The 27,388-nt window shown below is 39.4% G+C and overlaps 2 protein-coding genes across 2 annotated transcripts; both read right to left on the reverse strand.

Moving 5' to 3' along the window:
* Window positions 1–368: 368 nt before the first annotated feature.
* cops7a (COP9 constitutive photomorphogenic homolog subunit 7A) lies at window positions 369–12,652 on the reverse strand. The gene is made up of 8 exons (XM_053326478.1): window positions 12,591–12,652; window positions 8,016–8,138; window positions 4,721–4,796; window positions 3,905–3,993; window positions 2,877–3,079; window positions 2,674–2,779; window positions 2,257–2,426; window positions 369–920 (listed from the first exon to the last, which is right to left on the reverse strand). The coding sequence occupies exons 2-8, from the start codon at window positions 8,136–8,138 to the stop codon at window positions 881–883; spliced, it is 807 nt and encodes a 268-aa protein (XP_053182453.1). The 5' UTR covers window positions 12,591–12,652; the 3' UTR covers window positions 369–880.
* Window positions 12,653–15,454: 2,802 nt separating this feature from the next.
* On the reverse strand, window positions 15,455–26,465 carry cldc1 (C-type lectin domain containing 1). Its single transcript, XM_053326954.1, is given in 9 exon segments — window positions 15,455–15,490; window positions 15,492–15,621; window positions 17,366–17,531; window positions 17,615–17,711; window positions 17,713–17,753; window positions 20,484–20,594; window positions 24,047–24,089; window positions 24,091–24,135; window positions 26,448–26,465. Coding segments are annotated over 9 exon segments (687 nt in total).
* Window positions 26,466–27,388: the final 923 nt, after the last annotated feature.

Genomic DNA, 27,388 nt, shown 5'->3' on the forward strand with positions numbered 1-27,388 from the left:
GTGAGAGATGGACAGGGGTGGGAATGATGAAGGCAATTTTGACTGCGTGATAGAGGTACAAGGGAGGGTGGCAGGCAATTTCAACAGGCAATTTAGACTTTGAAATAGAAGCTCTAGGCAAAACATATGAAATATGAATGCACTTAGTGTGTGTGTGGATGTGTGTGTAACCATGCTGGTTGCGCACACGGGAAGCCTCAGCTCTATAATACATTAGTGTCTTTGGGGACATGCCCTAATTAATGGCTTGACCTCCTAACGGGTAGCCCCCTTCTGCGAGTTAACATTTAGCAGTGCACCCTCCAGAGATGCACTTTGAAGTGCATTTAATAAAAGAAGTGACAGTGACATTAATGAGACAGTAGGGATAAGTACAGGGCTTCTTTTTATTTCCTGACAATTCAAATTCAGATTTTACACATGTCTCAACTCAGCAGAGAAAAAAATACAAAGTAACACAGAATTAATCAAAACCAAAAGAACATGTTTAAACCAACAGAGATACACACACGTACGCGTTAAATACACTGATCCTGTTTCAGGTCAACGGCAACTGACTCCTGCTGCAGACTGCTCTGTCTGGATGATGTGTGTTTGTGCATATACTCTAAGAGTCTGCCTCTTAGACTATTATCAACTGCAAGAGTGGATGTCACACCTGTCATTTCCATCAGTCACTGTGTGTTTCTGAATCTGTCGAGGTGAGATTAAGTGACAAGAAAAGTTCCCATGAAGCTTCCTGGTTTTGGTGTCAGTGTGACGAGGATGTCCACAAACGTTGGTCACATTGTTTTGTACATCAGTTTATCCGACAAGGTGTCCACGTGTCCGTTAATCAGTGAGAGTGTCCATCAGTGCAGCTGTCTTCAGCCTCCTGTCTTCAGTTGGACTTGGACCAAATTTTCCCACTACCACGCAGCCTGAGGAGGACACAACAAGTAAAGGATAAAGTTAGGATTTCTCCAGATGATTAATATCTTAACACTGAAGCAGCATTACTGATGCAACCTGGGTGCAAACGTGTCTTTGTGTTAAAACATCTAATATTAGTGTTGTTGCATTGAAATTGATCTCAGTGGATTTTCTATTTCAGCAAATTAAAAAGATTTTTTGCAAATAACCCATTTCTAATAATAACTTGCTGCACTGTATCAACCCCATCCTTTAAATAGCTTTGTAAAGAAATGGTGTCAAAACTCGTTTTAATTCCAGGATTGAGGTTAAGCTATCATTAATTTGGATTTCAAAACATAAAGTGGATCTTCACTTGAATGAAGTGCAGTGCTGAGTGAGGAAAATTATAGGGCTCTATGCTTCATCAAAATGTGACAGGCAGCCAGAAAATAATTACTGCTTTCTGTTCAGCGAGTACAACATAAACAGCAGACAAGCAACGCATCTCATGTGATCACTGGAGGGGGAGACGGTTCTTTTGGGAGGAGGGTACGCGGGGCATTTGTATACGCAGTGACATTTTACAATCCAGGACAGATGTGAAATTAGCCACTGGTAATTGGGCCGGATGGAAGCAGAACAGGAAAAAGAGGCTCTGATAGTAGGGTTAGAGTACTGCTGCAAAACCCTGGTGTGCATCTGATAATAAAGCAACTTCATGCAGATGCACGCACACACACACACACACACACACACACACTGACAAACCACTTCCACCAGCAGCTAGCTTTTTAATGTTTATTGAAAAAAATGGAAACATAGCGGTTCTCTGTTGAATTAACTTTGTTCTCTACAAGAACATTGGGCTAATGGCTTTAATTCAGTGTTTGATGTAGAGTCTTTATAGTGCTGTGGTTATAACTAGGTAAATTCATATGTATAAAGCACATTTCAAAAAACACAGTTACAAAGTGCTTTACAGAACAAACAGAGAAGCAGCAATAAAAGAAACTTAATGGAAAAAACCTCCACATGCAGCTTTTTGTGCCAAGTTTGTGACTTGTAACAATAACAAGAATTTCTTGCTTGAAAAAACACAAACTTGATTTAAGAGTGCGCCAACAATTCTGAATAAAACAATTTCAGCAAAGTGTCCTACACGGCCAAACATATTTTATGTGTTCAATTTCTGAAATGTTTGTCCCCATTTTGGAAAAATGAAGGTAATTTCTATGCAAACTCTCCGTGGTTCCTTTTGTATAAAAAGCCTGTCGACATTCGAAATGCTTTTGAGTATACCCCCCCCGTGTCAAATCACATACCTTCACATACTTGCAGTAAATACAAATTCACTGCACTCACCCTTTCACCTTGGAGCTTTTTTTTCCTGGTTGTCGTGGTTCCTGAGAGGAAGCGGGGTCTCGTGGCTCGGCTGGCTGGTCTGCGTCCTGATTGGAGGCGGCTCCGGCGGGGGCGGGGCCCGATGATGGAGAGGCAGCGCTGGCCTTTAACGTTTTCTGTAGGTTTGACACCTGAGGGAAAAGTGAAGAGAGATTAAAAATGAAAGATTAAAGGAGAGGGACGTGTTCAAAGTGTAGGTGTGGACAAGCTGCTGTATGAGTTACTCTCAAGATGGAAAGAAAAAAAAAGGAAAGTGCAGACGGGGAAGAAACTAAAATGCCACAAGTAGCTAGAAGCTTAAAATCAGAGATGCCGAAGATGGAAAAGTCACATTTACAGGTTTTACTGCAGGGAAAGACTCTGTCCTGACAGACTGACCTCAGTTTCCACTTGAACTTTGACCTTCAGCTGGCTCTCTCTGTATTGGTTTGCCCTCGAGACCTGCTCCTCGATACCACACAGCACCGCCTCACACCCCGTGCACCTGCAAGAGCGATGAGGAGGCAGATGGTGAGTTAGGGAAACAGATAATTGACACATAAATATAAAGTGAGTGCAGACACACAGGGGGGGATACTGACCACTCCTGCAGTGTGTTGATTATGTTTGGGAGCTCATTGGGGCCGAGGTCACGACCCACGCTGCAGTCTACCTCCACCTGCTGGTTCCTCTGGTCCAGTTTTCCCTGGATGATGTCACAGTAAACGGCCTCGATCAGCAGGTCCTCTAGCTCCCGCACATTCTTCAGCTCCAGCTGCTGCAGGAGCAGCGAGTATGGCAGGCACTGAGAGGAGGACAAAAAAAAAAAAAGATTTCAATCTTCATATCCATTTTTTAAAATAATTTAGGTAAACAATTTCCACTTAAACGCTTTGATGGAAAATGACAAAAATGTTCCGGTAAAATTGCTCATTTGCCTAAATGTCACTGCCAGAGGAAGATGAAAGGAGAGTTTGGACTTTAACAATCCTTCACTGGGCAATTACAGAGTTCAGACTTACATGGAGTAAGAGGATGTGGATGTGACATATTAAGGAGAAAAACAAGGGCGTAATGGTAGTGGAAAGTGAGATTAAGTTACATAAAAAAGGAAAGGACAGCACTGATGAGAAATAATGAATCAATGATTTATCATGAGCAGAGAAAGAAAAGGGCAATAAGAGAGGTACAGTATGGCTGGAAGGTGCAAATGAGCGATGCCTTAAAAAGAACATTTAACACTTTATCATGCCGATGGCATGAAGGGTAAGAAATCTAACAATGAGAGGAGTTTCTTTTTGTTCAGAAATCGGAAGCTTGTCTGTTGCTTTACTTCTAATTTAGCTGATATAAATACAGCCTCAAGCTTTGAATCGCAGCCAACGTCACACAAACTTCTTTTAAAATTTTGGATTATGTGTCTAAATAAAAGAGCAAAGCCGTGTTTGAAAGCAGAATTATGCATCCATCATTCATGTAGATACAGCTTTATGAAGCCTAAAGAATGAGTGTAAAATGATGGAGGTGGAAAAAAACCCAACTCATTTTCTATTTTTGGGACAAAAACAAAAATATTACAACATATTTTAACAACACTCTGAAACTGGAAGAGAAGAGAATAAACCAGTACCTTGAGGTTGGATGCCAAGCTGATGATGGACAGATGGCGGAGTTTATTTCTCTGTGCGGGGGTCAACTCTGGAAGAGAGGCTGCTCTCTCTGAAAGAGCAGAGAAAACGGGAATAAAAAGAGAAAACGGGAAATTCATTCAAGAGCAGTGTGTGAATGTCACTTCGCTGGGGGGGTCAAACAGTCATATATTATTGAGGCACTACTTATTACTCTGAAGTGTAAAGTTACACCGAGACACACAGATGAGCGTGGAGATGTTTTAACAGTCAGAGGACAGAGTCGGAGGAGGCCTGTCCCCTGCTGCCATGCTCCCCTGGTGACGGGCCTTGCTTCGTCCCCTCGAGATGGCAGCTCTGACAGCTCCTCTAAGGGCTCCAGCACACAACTCTATGAAACTAAATGTGCTCTGTTGGCGTGACTCGGGAAGGAAGGGAAAAATAAAGTAGGCTACATTCTTTTTTCAGGCGATTGGTTGATATTCAGCATAAAATTAGACATAATTAACATTGCACTTCTTGCTGGAGCTTTCCAGCACATTACACAGACGCCAAATTTAGACCTAAAAACCATAGTTTATTGCTAATTTGTGCCTGCTGCTGTGACACAAACTGCAATCGGCCAATCACAACGCTCGATGAAAAGTTGCCTCAACAGATAAAAGAGTTGGAATTAAAACTAGAGTTACCTGCCTGCAGCGTTTCAGGTGATGATGTATTAAACCTCTGTGTCAAAGTACCTGCCTCGCAGCAATGAAATACAGCTCAATAAAAGAGTTGCCCTATTACTTATTTACACTGTGCTGCCTCTGCAATACCTTTGTAGTCGCAGTAGGTTCCATAGGCGAAGAGGTTGAGGAGCTGGTACACCGGTGCATGAGGGCCGTTCTCCAGCTGTGGTTCAGAGGGAGGAGGAGGAGGTGAAAGAGAAAATGACAGAGCAGAAGTAATGAGACTCTACATGGAAACTGCTAATGCATTTTTATCTATGCAGAGTGAGCAGCTCTAAAGAGATGTCTTGCTGATAGTCAGCAGGAGTAAAAGAGAGAGAGAGACCATAAGTAGACCTGCCTACTTATATTCACGTGTTTAAAATGTATCTGAACATCAGCATGTTTCTCAAAATCAGCTGCACCTGCAGAATGATTCTGAGTTGACACAACTTAGACAACTGAGCGCTTAAAAAACTAAAAACAAAACCAAACTAATTACACTTATCAAGCAATTTACAGCCAAGTAAATGAGGAACATTAAACAGCAGCTCTTAAATGGACATAATTAATCACATGTACGCTCAGAGCTTAAATTTACCTTAAATCTGTCCCATTGTTCATTCTTAAAAAAAAAACAAAAAACAACTTACATTTTACTTGAAATACATAAGTAACTTCACTTTTATGAACAACCTCAATCTAATGGACTTATAATAAATAAATAGAATAGGAATAAAAGGAAATTGTCTGACAGGGAAACAAAAAGAAAATCAAACTGGAGCAGGAAGACGTCCTGCTGCCTGTTAACGACGACGCTAAATGAGAATTTAGCACCACATTGAGTGAAAACAATGAAGACACCACAAACCACAATGAATGAACTGTTTTAGCTAATGAATCATCCATTATGACCAATAACACATTGTTCAGTCCTCTGGAGCTCTCTACAATGAGTTTCTATAAAAAATAAAACACCATTTTGAAGTCATAAGGAAAGTGATAAATAGTTTGGATCAAGTTTGAGATTAGCAGTATGGAAGATGTTTACTTTTATCTTTCACTGAAGCCCAAATATTCACTTTCCACTGTTAGTTGACAAATATTAGCAGTTTTTTCTTTATCTCCATCTTTCCCTCAACTTTCTTTTAAGGATTTAACAACCGCAGACTCTACTGTCTCAGCAGCGTTTTACTTCTAAAACTGAGCATTAAATGTTTAACATACGATAAACAGCGGGCTCCAAATATCTGAGACCACACTGAAAAATGTATTATATTTTCATGTAAACCTGGAAATAATCAGAAAGTTTGTGGATTTAGAAACATTTAAAAAACACAAGAAGTTATGATAACATGTAAAATTAAGATTCTGTACCATTTTGAGTCCAGTAAGAAATTTAAGCCCATTTGTTGCAACTCCTTTGTACATAAGGTCAGATTCCCTTGAACTAGTGTTCAGACAACATTTGATCTACTGGTCAGAGGCTCGTTCAAGTGATTCAATGTACAGTCTGTGTTCACCTGTTATAAATATGGCGGAGCCTCAAATTTCCAGTAGATCACTGTTTACTAAGCAGTACTGTGACAGTGAGAGACATGGCGTCAGAACCAAGTGAAAGTGTCAGAAGTCAAATAGTTATTCTAAGCAAAGAGCGGCTTTCTCAGCATCAAATCATGAGTAGAGTAAAGGCTTCTCAGGGGCCCTGCATGGAGCTCTAAAACACTTTACAGAAACTGGATCAGTTGTATCCTGAGCACGATCAGGCAGACCAACAGTGACCAAACCATCAGAAGATCAATAAATCAAGCTTAGATCCCTGAGAGATAGAACAACAAACTTCATCACAGATACAGAATTTGCAAACTAATGAACGTAAGACTCCAATCAGCCAAATTACCACTGGGGCTGCGTTTGTAGAGGTCTCAGAGGACGAGGAGCAGTTTCTAAACCACTTCTCAGGAGGGGAAACAAGGCCAAACGCTCTGGGTGGGCTGAGAAATACCAACATTTGACAGTGGATGAGTCTGATTTACTGATGAATCCAAGTTTGAGATGTATGACAGAACAGAAAGGTCTGTGTGAGAAGATGAACAGGAGAGAGAAAAATAAGGCAGTCTATCGAACCCAGAGTGAAACCTTATTGAAGTCTGGGGATGTTTTACCTACTATGGAGCTGGACACCTGCACCGACTACACCCTTATCGAAAAGGTCGCCGTTCATCAGAGACATATTGAACCCTCTGGATTAGATCTTTATGGGGAAGGACTCATACTGCAGCAGGATAAAGACCTCAAACATGCCTCAAGACCAAAGAAGACAGAGGGTCCTGACTGTCATGGACTTTCCTCCACAGTCACATGACCTAAACCCCACTGAACATTTTAGGGGGATATTTGAAGACTGAGAAAGCAGAAAGCTCTTTGGACCATTGTAAGATCCTGCTGGGTTAAAATGGGTCACCAGGTTTTGAACACACTTACAGAGTCGATGGAAGCTCATTAAAGCAAAAGGTAGACACACAAAAATCTTCACATATTCTGAAATTCAACGTTTCCATCAATTGTTAAGCTGATTGAATCATTTGTAAAGAAAATATTTAGTATTACATTCAAAACAAATGTAAAATGAAAGTATCTTGACGAGTAGTCTCAGACTTTTGGACGCGGCTGTATAACCAAGATATTGGTAACGAACTCTTTGATACTGACGGCACCATCGAGCTTATGAATTCTATGAATAGATGTGTTAATTGGGATTTGAGTTGTGATTTTCATTACGTCAATCGGTGCACAAATGCAGACACACTTCCACTTGTGCGAATGTGATCCAATAAATAGAGTTTGATCTCCCCATTCCACTGAAAGACCACCTGGGTGAGACGATTAATACGGCGTAGCAGCCAAATCCTCGATGCTGGCAGTATGCTGAAGATCCCCCACCAGCTTGCTAAAGCACTGAAGAACCCAAACAGTCACATGCTGCACTTTCCTCATTTTAATTCTAATATATTATTACTGTGTTTGTGTGAGGTGGAGGGTGAAGGTGGGTTAGGAGGACGGGTTCTTTGTTGGTGGTTTTATATTGATGTACTGTAACGTGACGATCCCTAAAATGCATATAAAATACGTTTATAAAAAAATGTGGTAAAATGCTAATCTTACAGTGTGGTCACATGCACCTATGAACACCTCCTCGATACCACACACTTCTACACTACAGTTCAGGTGATTAGAGTCTCAGTGTGTCTTGGACGCATTCACACTTGAATGATTACTTTTTGTTGTGGTCGTGATTAAGGTGGACTTTTTTTTTTTTCTCCCCTTCTTCATACCGGGTCTGAAAAGGTCCCACGAGACAGAGAGAGAGAGTGAGAGAGATAAAGTGTGAGGGAGTATTTACCTCTCTGACATTAGGCAGCTCCAGGATGTCGGAGAAGACATAGAGGCCTGGGGTCTCCAGCAGAGAGCTGATAGCCTGGGCCAGCGCCGAGCCTGACAGAGACAGGAGCTGCTCCACCTCCATCTGATGCCAGGGGGACACAGGTGAGACCGTTAGTACAACACAGATACACATGAGACCAGCAGAGTTACACAGAGACCACAAGGCTCATAAATAAGGAAATGTCTCTATTATTACAAGAACTCTGCCACTTTATTATAATTACACGCTGATGATTATCACAATGCTTCGTTAATAAATACAAGCGATCCACACTGTGTAGGAGGTCTTTGTTGCACCCTTCAAAACAAGGTCTGACCACTTGTGCTCTGTTGAAAGGACATCAAACTGCAAACACAATACTCACTCTTCATTTAAGGTCTAAAAGCCATGAACTCTCGACCGAAGCACATAATCCTCCAATTACCTGGAGAGCCCCTCAGATAGTGAACGAGTAGCTGCACTACGGCGGCACCAACGCGGGCAACAAGTGTAATGAATGCAAAGCGGGGGTCATGTATATTCATCAAAACCTCATTCCCTGCTTAGAAACACGATGCAAATGCACCTCAGCCTGAGGACAACACCAGAATAATTACCAAAAGTAGTGACAGGAATCAGTCAGTGTGCCTCCAGCAGATATTTAAGACTCCAGTGAGTGCACTCCAGCAGAAACCAACACCAGGACCAGTCCCTCAAGTGGACTTTAAATCTGTTACCCCACAAGCTTTACAAGTAAAATTAACCAAATGACAAAAACACAATTAAAAAAAAACACAATTTAATGTTTAATTTTCATTTGCCTGCACTCTTCTGCTCCCTCTAAATCAAATATTGTCTGTGTGCAATGTCCTTTTTGACTTTGACGGGATATTTTAACATATTTACCCCAGAGGACACATCCTGGGACGCACAAGGGGGGAAGTTTAGTTAACACAGACACACGATAAAAATATTGCAGTTGCATCAGACCAGCTTCATTACTGGAGGCCATTTCCTAAAATTAATGCAGTAGAGAGTCGGAGACAGAGATTGTTTGTGGTAAGACTGCTTCTTATTCATCCTAATAATAAATGCTGATGGTTGCTACAAAATATCAAAAATAAACAGTTTTGCTTAGTTTCATCCTAAAAATCTGATAAATTTGCACCTCATCCATATGTTGTCCCACTGGATCCGCCTCCACTGAGATCTACGGAGCGTATTAGCGGAACAGATGAGCAGGCATGTGTCGCAGCCAAACAAATTAACCTGCAGTGTGTTTCAGAGACACAGCATCTCCCTTTTAATTTCAGGAGGTTTTTTTTTTGTTTTTTTTAAAGTCAAATCAAGTCCTGAATCTGAGGCTGGACCGGATCCATGTGCGTGTGTATTTCCATATCAGTGGGAGACAGCTGGAAGACTGGCTCACATTAGGCAGCTGTCCACATACGGCGCAGCATGAAAATGATGCCGAAACACAAAATAAATACAAAATAAAAAACACTTGCTGTAACGATTTTAAAACTGAAGACGACTTGTAACGATTATCAGGACACGGCGGCGCAGAGGGAAGTGTAGTTACTCACTGTGATAAATTGTTTTGTCACGCAGTAACGGTCTTAGATAATGACTGCATTGTTGCTCTGCCCTCTCCTCAATTCATTTAACCTCTTATTGTTAACGGTAATATTTTAATTTTAAATGTGAAACATGGAGGAGAAAAAAATTAATATAATAAACACTTCATTTCACATGAATAAGGACGGAAGGGAGGGAGGGAGGAAAGAAGATGAAAGTAGACAGGGAGGAAAGAAAGAAAGAAAGAAAGAAAGAAAGGAAAGAGGAAAAAAGGAAGGAAGGACAGATGTAAGGACAAAAAGACAGAAAGGACTTCAGCTGCTAGCGGGGCTCCATTGTTTGTTTTTAGTCTTTCTTAAAAAGTATTTTTATATTTCCTTTTTTTAACAGATCGTTCATTGTTGCTCCAGCCTCTGTAAGTTTCTACTGACATTTTTCCTTTCAACTGATTTTCTTGCGTCTTCTTTATGTTCTTCTTACAGATAGCATTCAATGGCTCTGAAGGTAACGGCTCGCCACCTCTAACACCTGATATCTGAAGAAGTTTCAACAGACACACAGACGGATTCAAGTGAGTCCAACTTAACATCCTGAATATAGTTTTAACTTAAAATCTCTTCATACAACAGAGAGGAAACTCCACCCGCCCCCCGATTCAACCCTCCTGCCAACGACCTCCTGCTGTGCAGCCAAACATTGTTCAAAACCTACAAAAAACACTGTTTGAGATCTGTTTTGAGATTTCCACACCAAAAATATGTCAGGTTGAAAAGCTTTGGAGATATGTTTAAAATGTTGAGAAGATGATGCACAAATATTTCCAGTGGATGAAATAATGTAGTCCTGGGTTTGAATATGTCACTCAGACAGTGGGGAGGTAAGATGATTTCAACCTTAACGTTTCTTGGGTTGGGTACATGCTGGTAGAGGTGATGAGATTAATGCATGGTCATGGTCAATAAAAGTAATTTTACCTTAATGATATTTGACTTGAACAGAACATTAAATATACTTGAGTAAAGGTCAAGAGGAGCACTTTTAAATTATTCAATGAGTAAAATTCACACAGAGAACACAGCTGGATGACATTCAGTACAAAGTTCAAACTGTTTTAAGTGGCAAAAACTGATGGATCATAAGGCTGCAAATAAGACTTATTTTAATTACTGATAATCTGTTGATTATTACTTTAATAATTTAATTCAGTAATAATACATGAATGGTGAAACACAAGCTCAAAGGCTTTTGTCTTCAAGTTGATTATTTAGTCAGATAATCAATTATCAGAATTGTTGCTTTCATGTAAATCAAACATATAATGAACTGACTCTGTATTTCAGGTCCAGTAAAATCTCAACAGGGTCTGAGCTGTGAGTGCAAACTAGACCCAGTGCTCCCACTTTTCCCATCAACTGGAACCTGGTGCTGATATTGGGCCAGTGCCGCTTCACAGTCGGTTCAACTTACGAACCAGCTAAGAACTAATTGGCTTTTCCACAGCTCGAGGTGGTTAGAGAGTCACGTCATTATATCAGATACGTTGCTGCTTTCCCAGAAACACTGGTTCCAACTTCAAGGCAACAACAACGAGGACTTCGTGTTTATACACCTGGCATCTGGACACGACTGACCCAATGTGTCCATAACTCCTCTCTTCATGGTTTTTTTTAAAAATGGCAGTTTGTGTGGTCTTCTTGTTTTGGTTGGTCATGATGATCCCCATGATGTACTGTTTTACGATGCAGTAAACTGAATGATTAAAAGTCTCAGAGGCTTCGAGAAATATCTTCAGGGCAGCGTTAAATGTTATTTAACAACTTTCTAGGATTTTTAGGATTTTTTAAAAATGACTAAATATTCATATTTCAGACAAACAGATGCTCAGCTGTGTGAGAGGCACAAACTACAAACTATTATTTCATAATTTTATATTTTTATTAATCTTTTATTATTTTTCATTTTATTCAGGAATTCTTAATTTGTACATTTATATCCAAACTCTGGTGTTTCCTCACTGCAGATTCATGAGAGTTATGATAGCATTTCCTCAATTTCTGTTTTTATTGATTTGCTGTTTGTTTGTTTTTTGCCTTTGTAGAGCACTTCCTGTTACATTACGATGTAGGATGTTCACAATTCTATATTAAAATAATAGTCTGGACCCCAAATGAACATTAAAACAGGATATTCTCTGAGAGGTAAATGAATACCACAAAGACTGAAAATGTGTCAGATATCCACTTGTATCTGACTAACTCAGACTGCTGAAGCCTCACGATTACTTTTATTTTCATTACATATTTTTACTGTTATTGTTTATCATACTTTATATTTATTGTTCTTTATTCTTAACTATCCACTGCAATAACAAAAACTTCCCAATTGTGGGACTAATAAAAGGAATATCTTATCTCCAGATACACTTTTAAATGCACTGTTGCACAAAGCAACTGTGTGGACACACTGTGGATTTTGTCTGACTTCACTTTGACTGAAGAGGACCTTTTATCAGCCAGTATAAACAGGAGGAATTGTTACAGCTCTCTCAGTGTTTATGAGTAGCTTGTTCAAAATAAACTGTGAACCTGTCCTTTAACTCACTGCCCCTGTCTTAACGCTACACCGCTGTTACCAAGCTATCATCACCATTACTAGCCTTACATGTCAACATATGTTAATGCAAGAGCCAAATGAACCGCCGGGACTGATATCTCAGTTTTCTGATAGTCGGTGTAAGTGAAATTAAATGTTTACTATCATTCAAACTCAATGTGTCATGCTAGCATGGTTGCTAACGGCTAACGTTACCCAACAGCAGGGCTGCACTTAGCCGTTGACGTTTAGGCCTCAGTTCATTTTAAGCCTTTCTACTACTCTGAATCCAACGACTGTCATGCATAAATAACCGGGAAATACGACATGCAGGCAACTGCTTTCACACAGGTGTTAAAACGAGGCTGCGTGTGTTAAGTTTACCTTGTTGTGTTGATTTTGTTTAGCAAGTAGCTTCCTCCACGACTACTCAGCTGCAGTCAGCGCACGTACGACAACAAAGCAGCGTGATCTGTAATTGGTCGGTAAGGGGAGGTGGGCGGGACACGCGCTGCTGTCAATTAACATCTACAGCGGCGGCTCAGAGAGAACAGCGACATCTAGCGGTGACGTCATGTTACACTAATACACTCCCCAGCCACCCACGGGACAGCACGGTCAGAACCGGATCTTTGTAAAGTATGATGCCAGGTTTCAGGCTCAAGTTAGACTGTGAGGAGGCTACTTCATGTAAAATGCTGCTTTTGGAGGTTTTTCCACCCTTTTAATATGGCTCTATGAACAATGTCTCTATGTTTACCTAAGAGAAATTTAAGGTTAGTCTGAAACATAAAGTTTGAGATCTACACACTTAACAATGCTAATATAAATGTAACAGAAATTTCTGAAACACATTTGGATATCTCAGGTAACAATCCATACCTGATAATAGTTTTTTCAGACATACCAAAAATAAACATGATGGAGGCGTTGTAGAAAACTACATCCCAGTTAAGGTCAAATATGATCTGATGAATCCTGTTAAAGAAGCCCCTTGACTTCAAATTCACCAACCTCACATAAAACTAGTACTATGTGTATGTTGTTGTTATAGCTGAAATACACAATACACTGATAACATTATGCACTGTGCTTCATAAGTTACATATGCGGATAGATAGATAGATAGACACACCACATTTACACTGAGGCTAAATCCATCCCTGTTGATTTTAGTGACCACAATATAGATGCTAAGTAAGAAAAATTATTGTGGTGCAAAGATCTTATGGATCGTTTTGTGAAGGAAAAATAGTTAATGACATTAAAAATCTACAGTGGGATAGAGTATGTACAGAAAAGAAACAGATATTGCAACACAAATGTTCTCAGATGATGTTAGACTGTTGCTGACAAGTATGCACAAAAAAAAATCACTGTGAGAACTGAGTATATACTCCCTGTGGCTTGATGAGGAATTGAAAACGTGCATGGCTGACCAGGGTGAAATTAAACACTGCAATCAAATTATGATACTCTATTCAATGGATTAAATACTGTGATCTCAAAAACAAGGTAAAAAAATGAATAGACTGAATAAGTCTGAAGTACCCTTCCTTTATTGAATGGCGCATTTATTACAAAACCCCTTGAAATTGTCAATTATTTTTAATGATTTCTTTATTAATAAAGTTGACAGTATAAGCTTGAATAACTGACGAATTATCTGTATAACTAATTAAAGAATTTATCATAGAAAAGAAAGATTGCAGATTTAACTTCAAACAAAACAATAAACAGTCTGAACTCGAGAACACTGATGGTAAATTAATAAGAATTATACTTTTGCCTGAAGGAAAGTGTTTTCCCTCAGGCATGGAAAGTCATTCCAATACCTAAAAACCTTCAGTGGGATGAACAGGAGACCTACAGTATTAATATTCTTTCTGTTGTTAGCAAACTTATGGAAAGATTAGTCTTCTGTCAAATTTTGAATTATTTCTCTGTCTCTGTGTCTGGCCTTGATGTTTAGTTTCAACATGCATACAAAGATGGCCACTGAACATGTACGGCCTTATCACAGATGACTGATGACTGGCTGAGTCAAATACATAATAAAAAAAAATTCTTAGTGCTGTCTTATGTGTACTTTAATGGTAGTCTGCCTTGGTCCTCTACTCTTCTCAATTTTTACCAATGACCTACGCCTGATGTTAAATAAGTCATACATGACACTGATGATTCTACCTAGTATAAGTCCACCAATAGTCTAAATTAACTACTTGAAGTTCTGCAAAGTGAACAAAAAATATCATCTTTGGTTTGAATCATGCATTGAGGAGTGATCTGCTTCTTTCCCTATCAATGAGGGGTACAGCTTTAGAGCAGGTCCATGAAGTGAAACTTTTGGGTGTCACTCTGGATGAACAGCTTCCCTAGTCAGGTCATATTTATAAGACTGCAGCTAAAATAGGACGATCAGTGTCAGTCATGAGGAAGTGTGATTATTTCCTGACTGACCACACAAGTTTCACAATCACTCATATTTCTTGGTACTCTGTCCTTACTAAATTTTGAGGACAGATTTTTAAGCAGCCTCCTAGTTCTCTTTCCTAATATGTGTTCATTGTCCAAGCCTAAAAGTCTACACTCTAAGATTTCATATATTAATACCTGACATGGTCAAACTAAGCAAACAAACTTGTGCTATGCAGTGAGAGGTTTTCTACAGAGCTACCTTATATTGGAATATGCTACCATGTTTGTTAAAAAACCTACCAGAAAAATGTTGTTTTAATGCACTTGTTTGGTTTTTGACTGTGTGTCTTTTGTTCTTGTTTTCCAATGCAGACCTTCAGAGTGATCTTATTTGGTTTGTTTAGTTTGAGCCTTTTCTGTTCTGTTTGTTTCAATTTTGCGCCTGAGTGCTTTCCTTTCGTTTGGAAATTGTGTTGTGGTTTGTTCTATTTTATTTTGTTTTATCTCTTTATTGCTATTATAATTATCATTGTTGTTATTGGAGTGATTTTCTTATACATATTTACAGTGTTCTTTTAGGATCTGAGGTGAATCAGGGTTTGGGATGAGAGTTATGATGGTTGTGTTGTCTGTTGTTTCTTGTATGTAGTGTGTTGAGGTTGTGTTTTTTATGTTTGGACCCCAAGAATAGTTTTTACCCCAGGAGATCTAGTGGAGATCCCAATACACAAACATTAGTATTTTTACACTGCCATGTTGGTATTTTAGTTAAGCAAACTATCTGAATACTGTTAAATTGATTCCAGCAGAATATTCAGTTGAGTGGAGATTCAAATAAACTGAATGGCCTCCATCTGGCAGATGTTTTAACATGTATATATGATCACAAGGGACATCTAACCATGTCTTTGAATCAATGTTTGAGGTGGCACAGTCCTCTTCACTTTCTCCTAGTGACTGGTGGTTAACTGGCTCTGAGCTTTGACGATCCCAATATCTGTGACAGAGAGGGGAGAAAAGTGCTGTAGACATGGTGAGCTATGAATAAAAACTGTGATAATTTTTGACAAATGTGAAAAACAAGCTCACCTCACCCAAGCCCTGGATTTATTGATGAATGATTGTACTTGGCTCCCAAAACTGTGATCTTAGGTTTTAATTCAAGAGTGGACAGCATCTGTCTTCAAAATATGATTTTTACATTAATTTATATGCTGTAAATGTTACTTTGCACCTGTTCTACATCACACTGCTTATGTTGTTTCCTCTAGGACTGTTTTCTGTAATTCTGCTCTGTATTCTCCAGTATAATTAACATTTAATGTATCAACCCCAAACGACCAAGGCAGATGGCCGCCCACTCAGAGCCTGGTTCTGTTCAAGATTTCTTCCCATTAAAGGGGAATTTTTTCTTGTTGCTGTCACCTGTTACCACCAGGAAATGTTAGGTCTTTGTAAAATAAAGAGTTGTAGACCTGCTCCCTGTGAACAGAGCCATGAGATAACCTTTGTTGTCATTTGGATTATCTAATTACAATTTGATTTTACTTGTGTAGTATGTTTTGCAGTATTGTGTTGTCCACTCATTTCTATTTCCCATCCGTTTCCTTCTAGTCCCATCAAAGGGACTAGCCAAAATAATAATAATGAAGTACTTATCAATAACAGCAATTACAAAGTACTTTTCAAGACAAAAAAAGGAACAAAAGATAGAAAAAAATATCAAATATTTACACATATATATACACACACACATTCCCACTTATATATTAATAAAAAACTAATATAAATAAAACAATAAATAAAGATGATAAGAATGCTTTACAATAAAAGTGAGTTTTGAGAAGCAGCCTAAAGGGAGTTACCGAATTTACAAGCCTGAGATTCTCTGACAAGTTATTCCATAATAGTAGTGCTCCGACAGAAGAGGCTCTGGCTCCTTTAGTCCTCTCTTGACATAATGCATCCCCATCCCTTGGGGCTGGGGATGTGCTGAACATAATATGTGTTTATTGCGAAAGCTTGCTCACTGTCACACTGTCATGGCTGGCTGGGACGCTTCAATAAAACAGAGCCATCTTTAAAGTTATTAGTGACACCTGACAAGTCAGAATGTCTGCTGTGGAGAAAGTCTTATCAACTTAAATCTACTTTATAATCTCAGACTGTGCCTTTGCAGAAGTAAACAACAGGTAAAGTGACCTTGACTCACAAAGATGTGTTTATGTTCCCATCAGTACACACACACACACACACACACACACACACACACACACACACACACACACACACACACACACACACACACACACACACACACACACACACACACACACATTCATTATCTAGAAGCTTTCCCTAACCCCAACCATCACCTCTACTTGCCTAAGCCTAAACTTAATCACTGACCCAAAAAATCAGCTCTTTTCCAATTGTTGATACAACTTTTGTCCCCATTTAGACGCCATCCCCAATTAACTGGTCCTCTGTCTGAAATTTGTCCCCAAAAGTAGCCTATGACAGACCACACACACACACACACACTTGAATGCACGCACACACAGACCCTCATGTTTTTAGTTTTCCTCTCTTGCAGACAGCAACAGGCCCAATTAAGGGGAATGAGAACACCTGTGCTGGTCAGCAGGGCACCACAGACTAAGTGCTACTTTCTGTCTATGCAGTTTGTGGATAAGCTGTGTGCATTTCAGTGCCTGTGTAGCCACACTACACACACATACATACACGAACTCTCATGCTGCTGCACTGTGTGCAGTATGGTAAGATGGTCTCCCGTCTCTGCACAGCTGTCTCTGCTTTTCAGCCAATCCACCTTGTCCCTGCTGAAGTAGAAACACTGATCCCCAACATAGAGCCATCCCCCTGGACACTCCTTACACCACCCGACTGTCAATGAGGGAGAGTGAGATGAAAAGATGAGGGGAGCATTAGATGAAGATCATGCACATGTTTGATCTACATCCTGTCACCTGTCTCTTAGCAGCTCTGTCCCAGGGCGGTGTCGTCCTCCTCACACAGCAGGATGTAACATCTCTGTACAGAGTTCAGCTTCAAACCCACAGATGCATACAGAGTTCAGGGGAACACCTGCTACATGCCTGCCAATCACTGACGATAGATTGAGTCTGTCAGGCAGTACAGTGATACTTTGAGCTAATTAGCACTAAACACTAAGTATAACTGAGGATGATGGAAATGTCATTAGCTTTTTAGGTATTTGTTCATAAACCTACAATATGGCGCTCACTGTAATCAGTCTCTGCCTTTTTGCTTCAATCAGCAGAATCTCAACATGTTTCCATCAAACTATTTGACAAATTATACATTTGTCATGTTCAGGGTGGCAATAGATGAAAAATCAGGTGATCACTAAAGTCAGTAGGATTCATGATTTTGTGGCAATCTGTCCGGTGGCCGTTGAGATATTTCAGTTTGGATCAAAGTGGTGGACTGACAGACATCCCCAGAGCCACACTGCAACTTCTCCTTCTTCAAACACATGGTGCTCTTTGGTCCAGTCTGTGAATCCCTTTAAGATTTTATTGCTGCTGTTGCTGGAATAATTTAGTTTATAGCTCCCTTGCGGCTGAAAGAAATTATCATTTACAATGTGAACTGACTGTGGTTTCGTTGCCAGAAATTTCACACGTTCGAGTTTTTTATGTGGCCACTTCCTCTTACAAAAAAATAATTAAAAAACATTTCAGTTATGCTTCATAAGAAGACTAACATATACAACATTGATCATAAATAAACAGTCATTTGTGTGGCTTTCAGCTCGATATACCAGCATGACGACATCATATAGACACAAACAACATCTCAGAATGAGTTGGAAACATGACAAAGCATTATCAATGGTCAGGTTCAGAAGAACTCGCAGTCAAGTTTACTGTCCTTTACTTTCTTTTCACATAACCTTTATGATTATGTCGATTAACCGTAAACTGAGAGTGTCATTGTGGTTAGTGAATGATGTCAACTGTGCATATAAATTGTGAAAATTACTGGTAAAATTACTGGTAAAGCTAATCACATTAACATTTCCTGGAAAGCCCACGAATACCAAAACACAGGTGCAGGTGCTGTGGTGAGACTACAGTGTGGTTAATTTCATAACGTAACACACCACTGCTGTGAACAGATTTTTAAATTGTGCTTACAGACTGAGTAGACCTTAGAAGCAGCAGCTAAGAAACAACCCCATGTCCACTTACTATTACTTACAATTGTTCTTGAGCTTTCTACAATATCATATGGCCCTCATCAGTAAAATGAGTTTTCTCAGTGTAGATGCATGTCCAGTATAAGTAAGAGTACCTTAAGTCAAAATGTTTTCAACATCAAGCTAAAGTGTTGAGTCAACAAGAGTCTAACAGAAGTCCAAGAAGTCCTCAAAATCATGGAAAGTTTGAAAATCTGCTGGAAACCAATTAAACTCCGAGCTAAGTGTTTGATCAGATGTTAAAATGTGCAGAGATTTCAAACAAAGTGTTTACAGTGCAGCTAATAGAGCAAATAAAAGCATGTCTTCCTGAAATAAGTGAAAATATGTGTATTACCAGTATTGGGTATAAAAATTACCATACCAGTACAATACCAGTACCCATAACGTCAATAATGTGAATGGAAACAATCAGTTGCAAATAATGCCGTCACTCCTCTCCATAAAAATAATTTAACATAAAAATATTTTGAAAGTGTTCAAATTATTGAAATATTTATTATTTAACTGTACAAAACTGTACAGTGAAGAATTATCACCACAACCTATATGGGTTGAAGCTGCAGCAGTAGTTGGCCAATCACACATCATATGAAATCAAAGAACGCTTGGGAATGCAGTGTGACTGGGGGGACTGCAAGCAAAATCAAATAGATGCAATTTTTTTCTAGATGTGGGTACAAAAATGTTATTTCATACAATACCTTTAAGATATCAAGTACTGATACCCGGCCCTAATTATGAACTGTTGGCCACTACAGGATGATACAGTGCATAATGTGTTAATGTGTTTCCTACACCATATTCATAACATCAAAATAAATCTGTTTTTTCTCCTTCAAGAATAAAATATGTTACAGATACAGAACAGAAAGTGTTAGCCATTTTGTTTTATTTAGTCTTTTAGTTGCAACATGTGCGAGTCATCATTTTCAGATAGTAAAATTGTACTCAATACCCTCTAAGTGAATGTGAGTGTGTATGAATGCGTGTGTGTGTGTGTGTGTGTGTGTGTGTGTGTGTGTGTGTGTGTGAGGAAGAAGGCTGGTGGTGGTAATAGATCAAGCACGTACAGCCCCAGTGGTGTTTGTTTTAAATGAGAGAGTTTCCTCACAAGCACATTATCAGGCTGAGCTGCCAGAGACGGCTGGCCCTGCAGGAGAAATATTTCACAATTATGGACTTTTGTGCTTTTTCTATTACATGACCCTCACTGGACTGGAGAGTGCGCTTTATCTTTTTTATTGCCAATTATAGGTGTCCAAAGGCACACTGAGCTGAAATAAAGAGAGAATAATCAGCAAGAGTGAGAAGTAGACTCAGACTCACGGACAGGCAGGCAGACAGCAAGACAGACGGACGGATGGATGGACAGACTGACAGACTGACAGGCTGACAGGCTGGCGGACAGGCAGGTGGACAGACAGACGGAGGGACGGACGGACAGACTGACAGACTGACAGGCCGGCAGACAGGCAGGTGGACAGACAGACAGACAGACGGATGGACGGATGGACGGACGGACGGACAGACAGACAGACAGGCAGGCAGGCAGGCAGGCAGACAGGTACACCACACATACTGAGAGGTGGTGAGACAGTGTTTATACTTACACAGCACAGTGAGGATGATATTGGCGCAGACAGAGGCTAAAAAGCCAATATGCATCAGGAGAGCACGCTGACTCCTCAAACACTGAATGCCCCGGTTCAGTCCCTGGGAGCCTGATTAGACACAAAAACAGCCCACAGCATGGTAGCTGTCAATTCACCATTTTTAATCCTCTGGTGTGGCGTTGAGTGCAGACTTTGAGGAGATTGTAGAGAGAAGCCATTTTACCAGAATTTAGCTTCACAACATTTATTATTCCCAAAAGGTCCTTCAAGAGTGTCTGCTGAAAGTTACGTCAAGTGGATATTATTTTTTATTTAAATCTCAGACTAATACAAGAAATAGATGTGATGAGATGGCATGGTCTAACATGCTTTTACTGGTGCCAAAATTAGTTCTTAGATCTTCTACTTGAGTAGAAGTGATACCATGTTGTAAATATACACCATTATACATAAAAGTCCTGTATTCAAAATCAAAAAGTAACACCACAGATGTATTGTCATAAAAAGAAAAGTATATTAGTATTAGTATCTCATTATGCAGAATGGTCCTGAAGCGTTATATTATTATACATCATAACATCAGGATCCAAAGATCTATTTGCCACATACTCACATTTTCAATATGTGCAGTGAAGTGTGGGACGTGCTTTTGTTAAATAAGTTAACATCAAACATTATTATTGATGCATTAGCATGTAAGCAGCATTTTAATGTTGTAGCTGGTGAAAGTGGACCTACTGTAATCTTGAACAACTTTACTACTGGGAAGTTTAATCTTTAGCAGTGTGTTATATTCTATAAGCTGATCATGTGGTCCATGTGTAAAATCTTAACTGAACAACAGCCGTCACATCTGTAGAGTCAAATTTACTCTGGTACATACTTATGTATGTGAGTGTTTTCATTTTATATGACATACATACTTACATACATACCTTATATCAGGGGTTTACAAATTGGGAGGCGGGCCTCCCCAGAGAACTCCAAATAGCTTCAGGGGAGATAGTTTAGAGATACATCAGTTTTGAGAAGTTTTATAGATTTTTTAAATCACTTTTTCAGAGTTACAAACAAATGAATGCCTTCAGACAGACTTCTTTATGTATTTGGTGTAGTCTGAAGCATGTCAAACAACAATATTAGGCTATCTTGGCTCAATTGTTGAGTGTCTATGGGATTAAATAACATCACGATCCCATCGGTATCTAGGAATTCAGAGAAGCTAATCAAGTCAACTAAGAGGGGGGGCTTTCTCAGACTTTGAAAATCACTGACTTACATCATTCATACATTAAAAAAACATAAGGTCAATGAAATCAATAAGCCCCCTACAGCTTACAAAACCAGTGAAATCATATTGCACTAGTATTGCGCATTGTACCAGAATATTGCACTGCAACACAAGAACAACAAGTTAAGTGTTGGACATACCGATGTAGACCAACTGCAGAGTGCTCCATGTCGTGTTATACCAACACAGCTTTGAACTGCTGCTGTTTAAAATCCTAATGGATAACGGGACAAATGAGTTTTTATAACAGATTAGTCTGCAGTTTGCTACTCAAAACCATCAGCCTGAAGGCAAGGCAAGTTTATTTGTAGCACATTTCATCAACAAGGCAGTTCAAAGTGCTTTACATAAAACATAAAAGGCATCAAGAGAAGCACAAGGCAATATAAAAAGACATTTAAATACAATTAAAAAGTGTTCAATTGGAAATTTTAAAAAATAAGGTAAAACAGAATCTAAAAAACAGGGAAATAAAAGTTACAGTGCAGTGTAAGATATTAATGAAAACCCTCATGTTTGATTTAATAAAAGACAGCAGCAAAGCAAAAAGTCTTCAGCCTTGATTTAGAAGAACTGAGACCTGCAGCAGACCTGTATCTTAGCCAGAAGGTAAACGCTCATATTCAGAATGAGGAATGTTACAGAAATCATTAATTATTTGCTGTGCCTGCCTAAGCACAGACTTCACACATTTAAATTTTTATGCTGTTTTATATTTCAGCATTCATTTTAGAGCAACTCCACTGCATTTATTTGCCAAAGATAGTTACTTGTTACTCTGCAGATTCAATTGTCTAAACCATATAATGAGCAAATGAAATGTGATACACTGTAAATAAAGTAAATTAAACAACCAAAGTATGAAAAATAGGTAGAATTATAAAACAGTTAGGAGTAGCAAGCAAGTGGACCACAGCAGCCAGTCTGAACTGAAGAATTGTCTTTATTTAGCCTCGGGAGCAGAACAAAACTGAACAATACAGAACAAACGATCCAATAACCCTAAATTGAAAACCAGGACTTAAATACAAACTAAACTGATGTGTGGATGAGATGCAGGTGGAACAGGAGAACAGGAAAGGAGCTGATTAGCTGGTGAAGAATATACAAGAATAAATACATAAGTACACTATAACCTGCAGTCTCTTTTATACACAATTTCATGATGATGCGGTTTTGGTACATGGCACCCAGTGGCTGTAAATGCAAATTATTCAAATCTACACAAACAAATGTTAACAAACTTATTTTTTCATACTGTGTTGAGGATGAGTTATGAAGAGGTCAGACATTGAACAAACACCTGTCAGTCTCTGGATGAGAACGTCTGCTAAATGCTCTGAGTGTAAATATAGAAGACGCGTGGAGTCAACTGCCTGCTGTATAAATTGCTGTATCTTAGACGTCTGACTATTTTATGACTTTAGAGACTGAGGCGCTGTTTTATAGATTGTGTACACATGGCGAAGGGTTAGGGTTGGGTTATAACTTCTGAGTCATCGCTTATTAATTCTCAAATTACCATTGAAGTACACATTCTAGGTATTCAGGGTTCAAAATTAGCACCACCCACCCACCCACCAGTCTAATACTGGTAAAATATGCAAGTGGCGGGTAGATTTGCTTCAATCACCAGCTCAAACCAATAGTCATCTACTGAATGGATAAAACATAGTTTGAGTTCAATATGTATTATTGTTTGGGCTGCATTTTGTGCATGAAAGTTGCTATATGTGTTATTAACTTATGTGAAACTCCTCTGACACATTTCACAGCTAGTGTGAAATCAAACTTCCATTTCCTACAACAAGGCCCTTCTCCGCAGTCCAGTTCAACAAACAGAGAAACAGTCTAGAGCATCAGGTGGGATGGTGGAGGGATGTATAGCCAGACTGGGACAGAAACATGACACCAACACAACCACCCATGAGAAGTAATAATCCAATAATATATAATAATTTGACACTGAGATGTGTAATTCTGCTGCAGAATGAGGACTTTTACTGTTGATGCTTTAAGTCAATTTTGCTGGTAGTACTTATGAATTGACTTTTCAAAGCAGAACTGTTACTTATCTACTGTATCTTTGCATTGTGGTATTGCTACTTCTGTCACCCCTGTGTGCAGTAAAGTACAAGTGCACTTCTCTCTGATACAGTATGCCATGACCTCAAGTGAAGCACAAGCACCATTCTTGGGTAAATGTACTTAGTTAAGTTCCACCTCTGGCTCTCATACACACGACATTTCTCTTACACACCCAATATACCATTTCTCTGTTTGAGGATGGGTCTGTTTCCTCCAGGTTCTGGACTCCTCTGTGATCTCCTGCAGGCTGGAGTAGTTTTCTCCGTCCTCCTTGCCCGTGGTGCCCTCGTTAACACACTTTCTCACTTTGTCTCTCTTTTACTGTACCTCCTCTGGTCCCTAAAGGCTTTGGTATCTCTTTACACCAAGCAGCAATATTTCTCCTTGAAATTAAATTTGTCCCTGCTGGTTGATTTATCGAGGTACGTCCCTCTGCCTACACCACTGCTGCAGTGTTAAACAAATTTGTTCTGAGAATGGCTGTGGTGTTAAACTATGATTTACCTTCAACTAAACAATTTGACTGTGTTTTCTGAAGGAAAGGAGACTGATAATCAAAACTTTGGGGGTCTCTTCTCTGTTTTGTTGGCCCAGTGTGCTGTATTTCTGCTTGTTGCTGTGGTGTTTTACTGTTGCCCTGCATTGCATAATCCCTCTACTGTAGTTTCTTCGTTCCCTAACTCTGTTAAGAGAGAAAAACCGATAGTGGATATGACAGATGTGTGATAGATGACACAGCACATTATGTAGGCGTATGAGTCAGAACTGGAGTTTTTTAAGAATAGATGGAAAAACAGCAAGTAGCTTCCACTTCCTGACATTAATTAAAAAACTAAAATTGGAACTGTGACAAGGTTGTGACGGGAACACAGCAGGGAGCTGTGTGCGTGGTGTTTGTGTTTGTACTGTAGTTGAGAAAGAAGAAAGTACACTAATACAAATGATGAGAAACTGTGGTGATGTGCAACCACAAAATCCAGCTCCCTAGTCACTGAAACGGACACTGAGATAAACACAAAACACTCCAAACACTCCTCTGCTTTAATTAATTTGGTTTGAATGACAAAATACCATGAAGTGAAATAGCTGAGAACGGCTGCGGGAGTAAGGTGCCAAGAAAAAAATTAATAAATGGGGCATATTCTTTTTTTAAAATGTCGACAGCCTGTTGGAGCAACAGGGTGGGCATCTGGTGTTTGTGTGTGTGGTGTAGAGGTGATATTGTTACAGCTGTTCTAGTAACGAAGAGAATTCAAATAACTCAAAACTCAGCCACATACACACACACACACACACACACACACACACACACACACACACACACACACACACACACATATGCTGTGCTGATTAATGATGAGTCACAGCTTTTAGGCCTCCATCTTTCAATTTTAGGAAAAAGTGGCGCACAGGGTGACAACTTTGACGGTAAGTAACGCCCAACCTGCATGCCAGAGCTCCAGCGGCGCCATCATCAAATGTTTGTTTATCTAATCCAATATGGCAGGTCGTCAATGCTTTGGCTACAAGACATTGCACCATCTGAGTTTGCATGCTTTGACGATCACGAACACTCCAATCTGTCTGGTAGATTTGTGCAATCTGTGCTCAGTAAAACACCCACAGCGTCAAGAGAAGAAAACCAAAGTTTGTGATATTCAGCAACCTGACAGATATGATGAACCTCATCAAAAAGACAGGTGCATACGTGGGTCTGTTTGCTTGCATTAATACTGTGTTTGCCTGTTTACCTTCTTCTATGTCTCATCAGACACCCTGAACATCAGAGGCCTGTTGGTCTCTGAAGCCTCGTTTCAGGCTGCAGACAGTCCAGAGGAAAAGCTTTCCTCTGTGAAGCTGGGACTACACTCTTTGATGCTACACTGAGCTCTACTGCAACCTGGCATCAAACTGCTCAGCTGCAGGTACTGTACATCCCTCCTCCAGGCTGCAGCAGATGGGCGATAACTCATCATCTGCTTGTACACGTTCGTCAACAATCCCTCATGTGTTCTGCATCTTTTTGTAAATTGTTAACTAGAACTTCGGAAAGTGTTTGTTTGATTATGACCTTTTTTTGTCCATTTCTGCACAGCTTCAGTTAAGGGATTGGTGCTTTTTCTTCAGCAGTGACAGGCTGGACTGGTTTAATGGTACAGACAGATGTGCAACCATTTGCCATTTTGCATACCAAAGAACAGAGTGTAAGTGTGTGTGTGTGTGTGTGTGTCTGTGCATGTGCGTGCGTGCTTAATTTATGTTTTTTCCTGTATTTGAATGTTGTTTTACATTCATGAAGTGCTACAGTATAAGTTTGAATGCATAATATTTTTAGAAGGCAGTGGAAAAAGAAGATACACAAACTAGTGCACTAGAATGACAATAAGAAGACACTGGAAACAGGTACACCCCCCTATGTAACAAGAAACTAAAATGAAAACACTCATAGTGAGACAGTACAAGCATTATAAACACTGTCCATACATGACTAAGAGTTAAGCAAGGAAGCTTCAACACCTGCAACAAAGATTTACAGATTTACAATAAAGGCTCTTTTGGGGTTATCACACTAATCAACCAACCATTGCAGATGAGGGCATAGACCCAGTCAAGTCCTTGTTAATTAGCATTTAACATCATTCCAGTTATCACATTTTCTGGGAAGTTCCCTGAAGATCACTGTGTTCCACTTGTAATGGTTATACAGATATACTTAAACATTAGGTATTTGAAATCAGTTAAAAAATGTAATGTATCTAAAACTTGACTCAGCACTTGCCTGTGTTGTGCAGTTATGTGTAAATGAAAACATGAATCAAACATAGACATCAGAATTAATGTCTGTGAACATGTCGGATATATTACAAATAAATCAAAACTATTGCTCGGTTTTATTCAAAACAATATCAAAAATATAAGTAGAAAATATAAATAAAACTCAAAATCAAAATTTTAAAAAAGTAATCAGAAACTCAAAATAAATCACACATATTCAAGATACACATCTATAGAAAACATTGGAGTTTTTACGTCTTTTATTTAAAGGGGACCTATTATACTGTACTTTGCCTTATTTTCAGACATACATATGTATATTTATGTGCATATGTATATGTATGTGTGTGTGTGTGTGTGTGTGTGTGTGTGTGTGTGTGTGTGTGTGTGTGTGTGTGTGTGTGTGTGTGTGTGTGTGTGTGTAATGTCACAGTGTCGGATGTTGATGTTAAAAGTGGCTCTGAACACTAAGTTAACAGCCCAAGCTGATGTCGGCTTGTGACAGATTTCTTTATATGGTCATCTGCTCCATGCACGTTACTGCTCTGCTCTGCTCCGCTAACATTATGATGTTTTTCCTTTATTTTGGAGGTAGTCACACCAAGCTATGACTCCATTACACAGCATGGAAAAGTAAAATCAGTAGTTCAGCTGTTGGAGCTATGTCGTCTGCAGCTCTTCATCAGACATCATCATCACTGTGGCTATTTCTGCTTGCACTATTCCTCCTTGCATTACTTCTAATTAA

This window comes from Scomber japonicus, chromosome 10 (assembly GCF_027409825.1).
Source record: "Scomber japonicus isolate fScoJap1 chromosome 10, fScoJap1.pri, whole genome shotgun sequence".
Classification (NCBI taxonomy): Eukaryota; Metazoa; Chordata; class Actinopteri; order Scombriformes; family Scombridae; genus Scomber; species Scomber japonicus.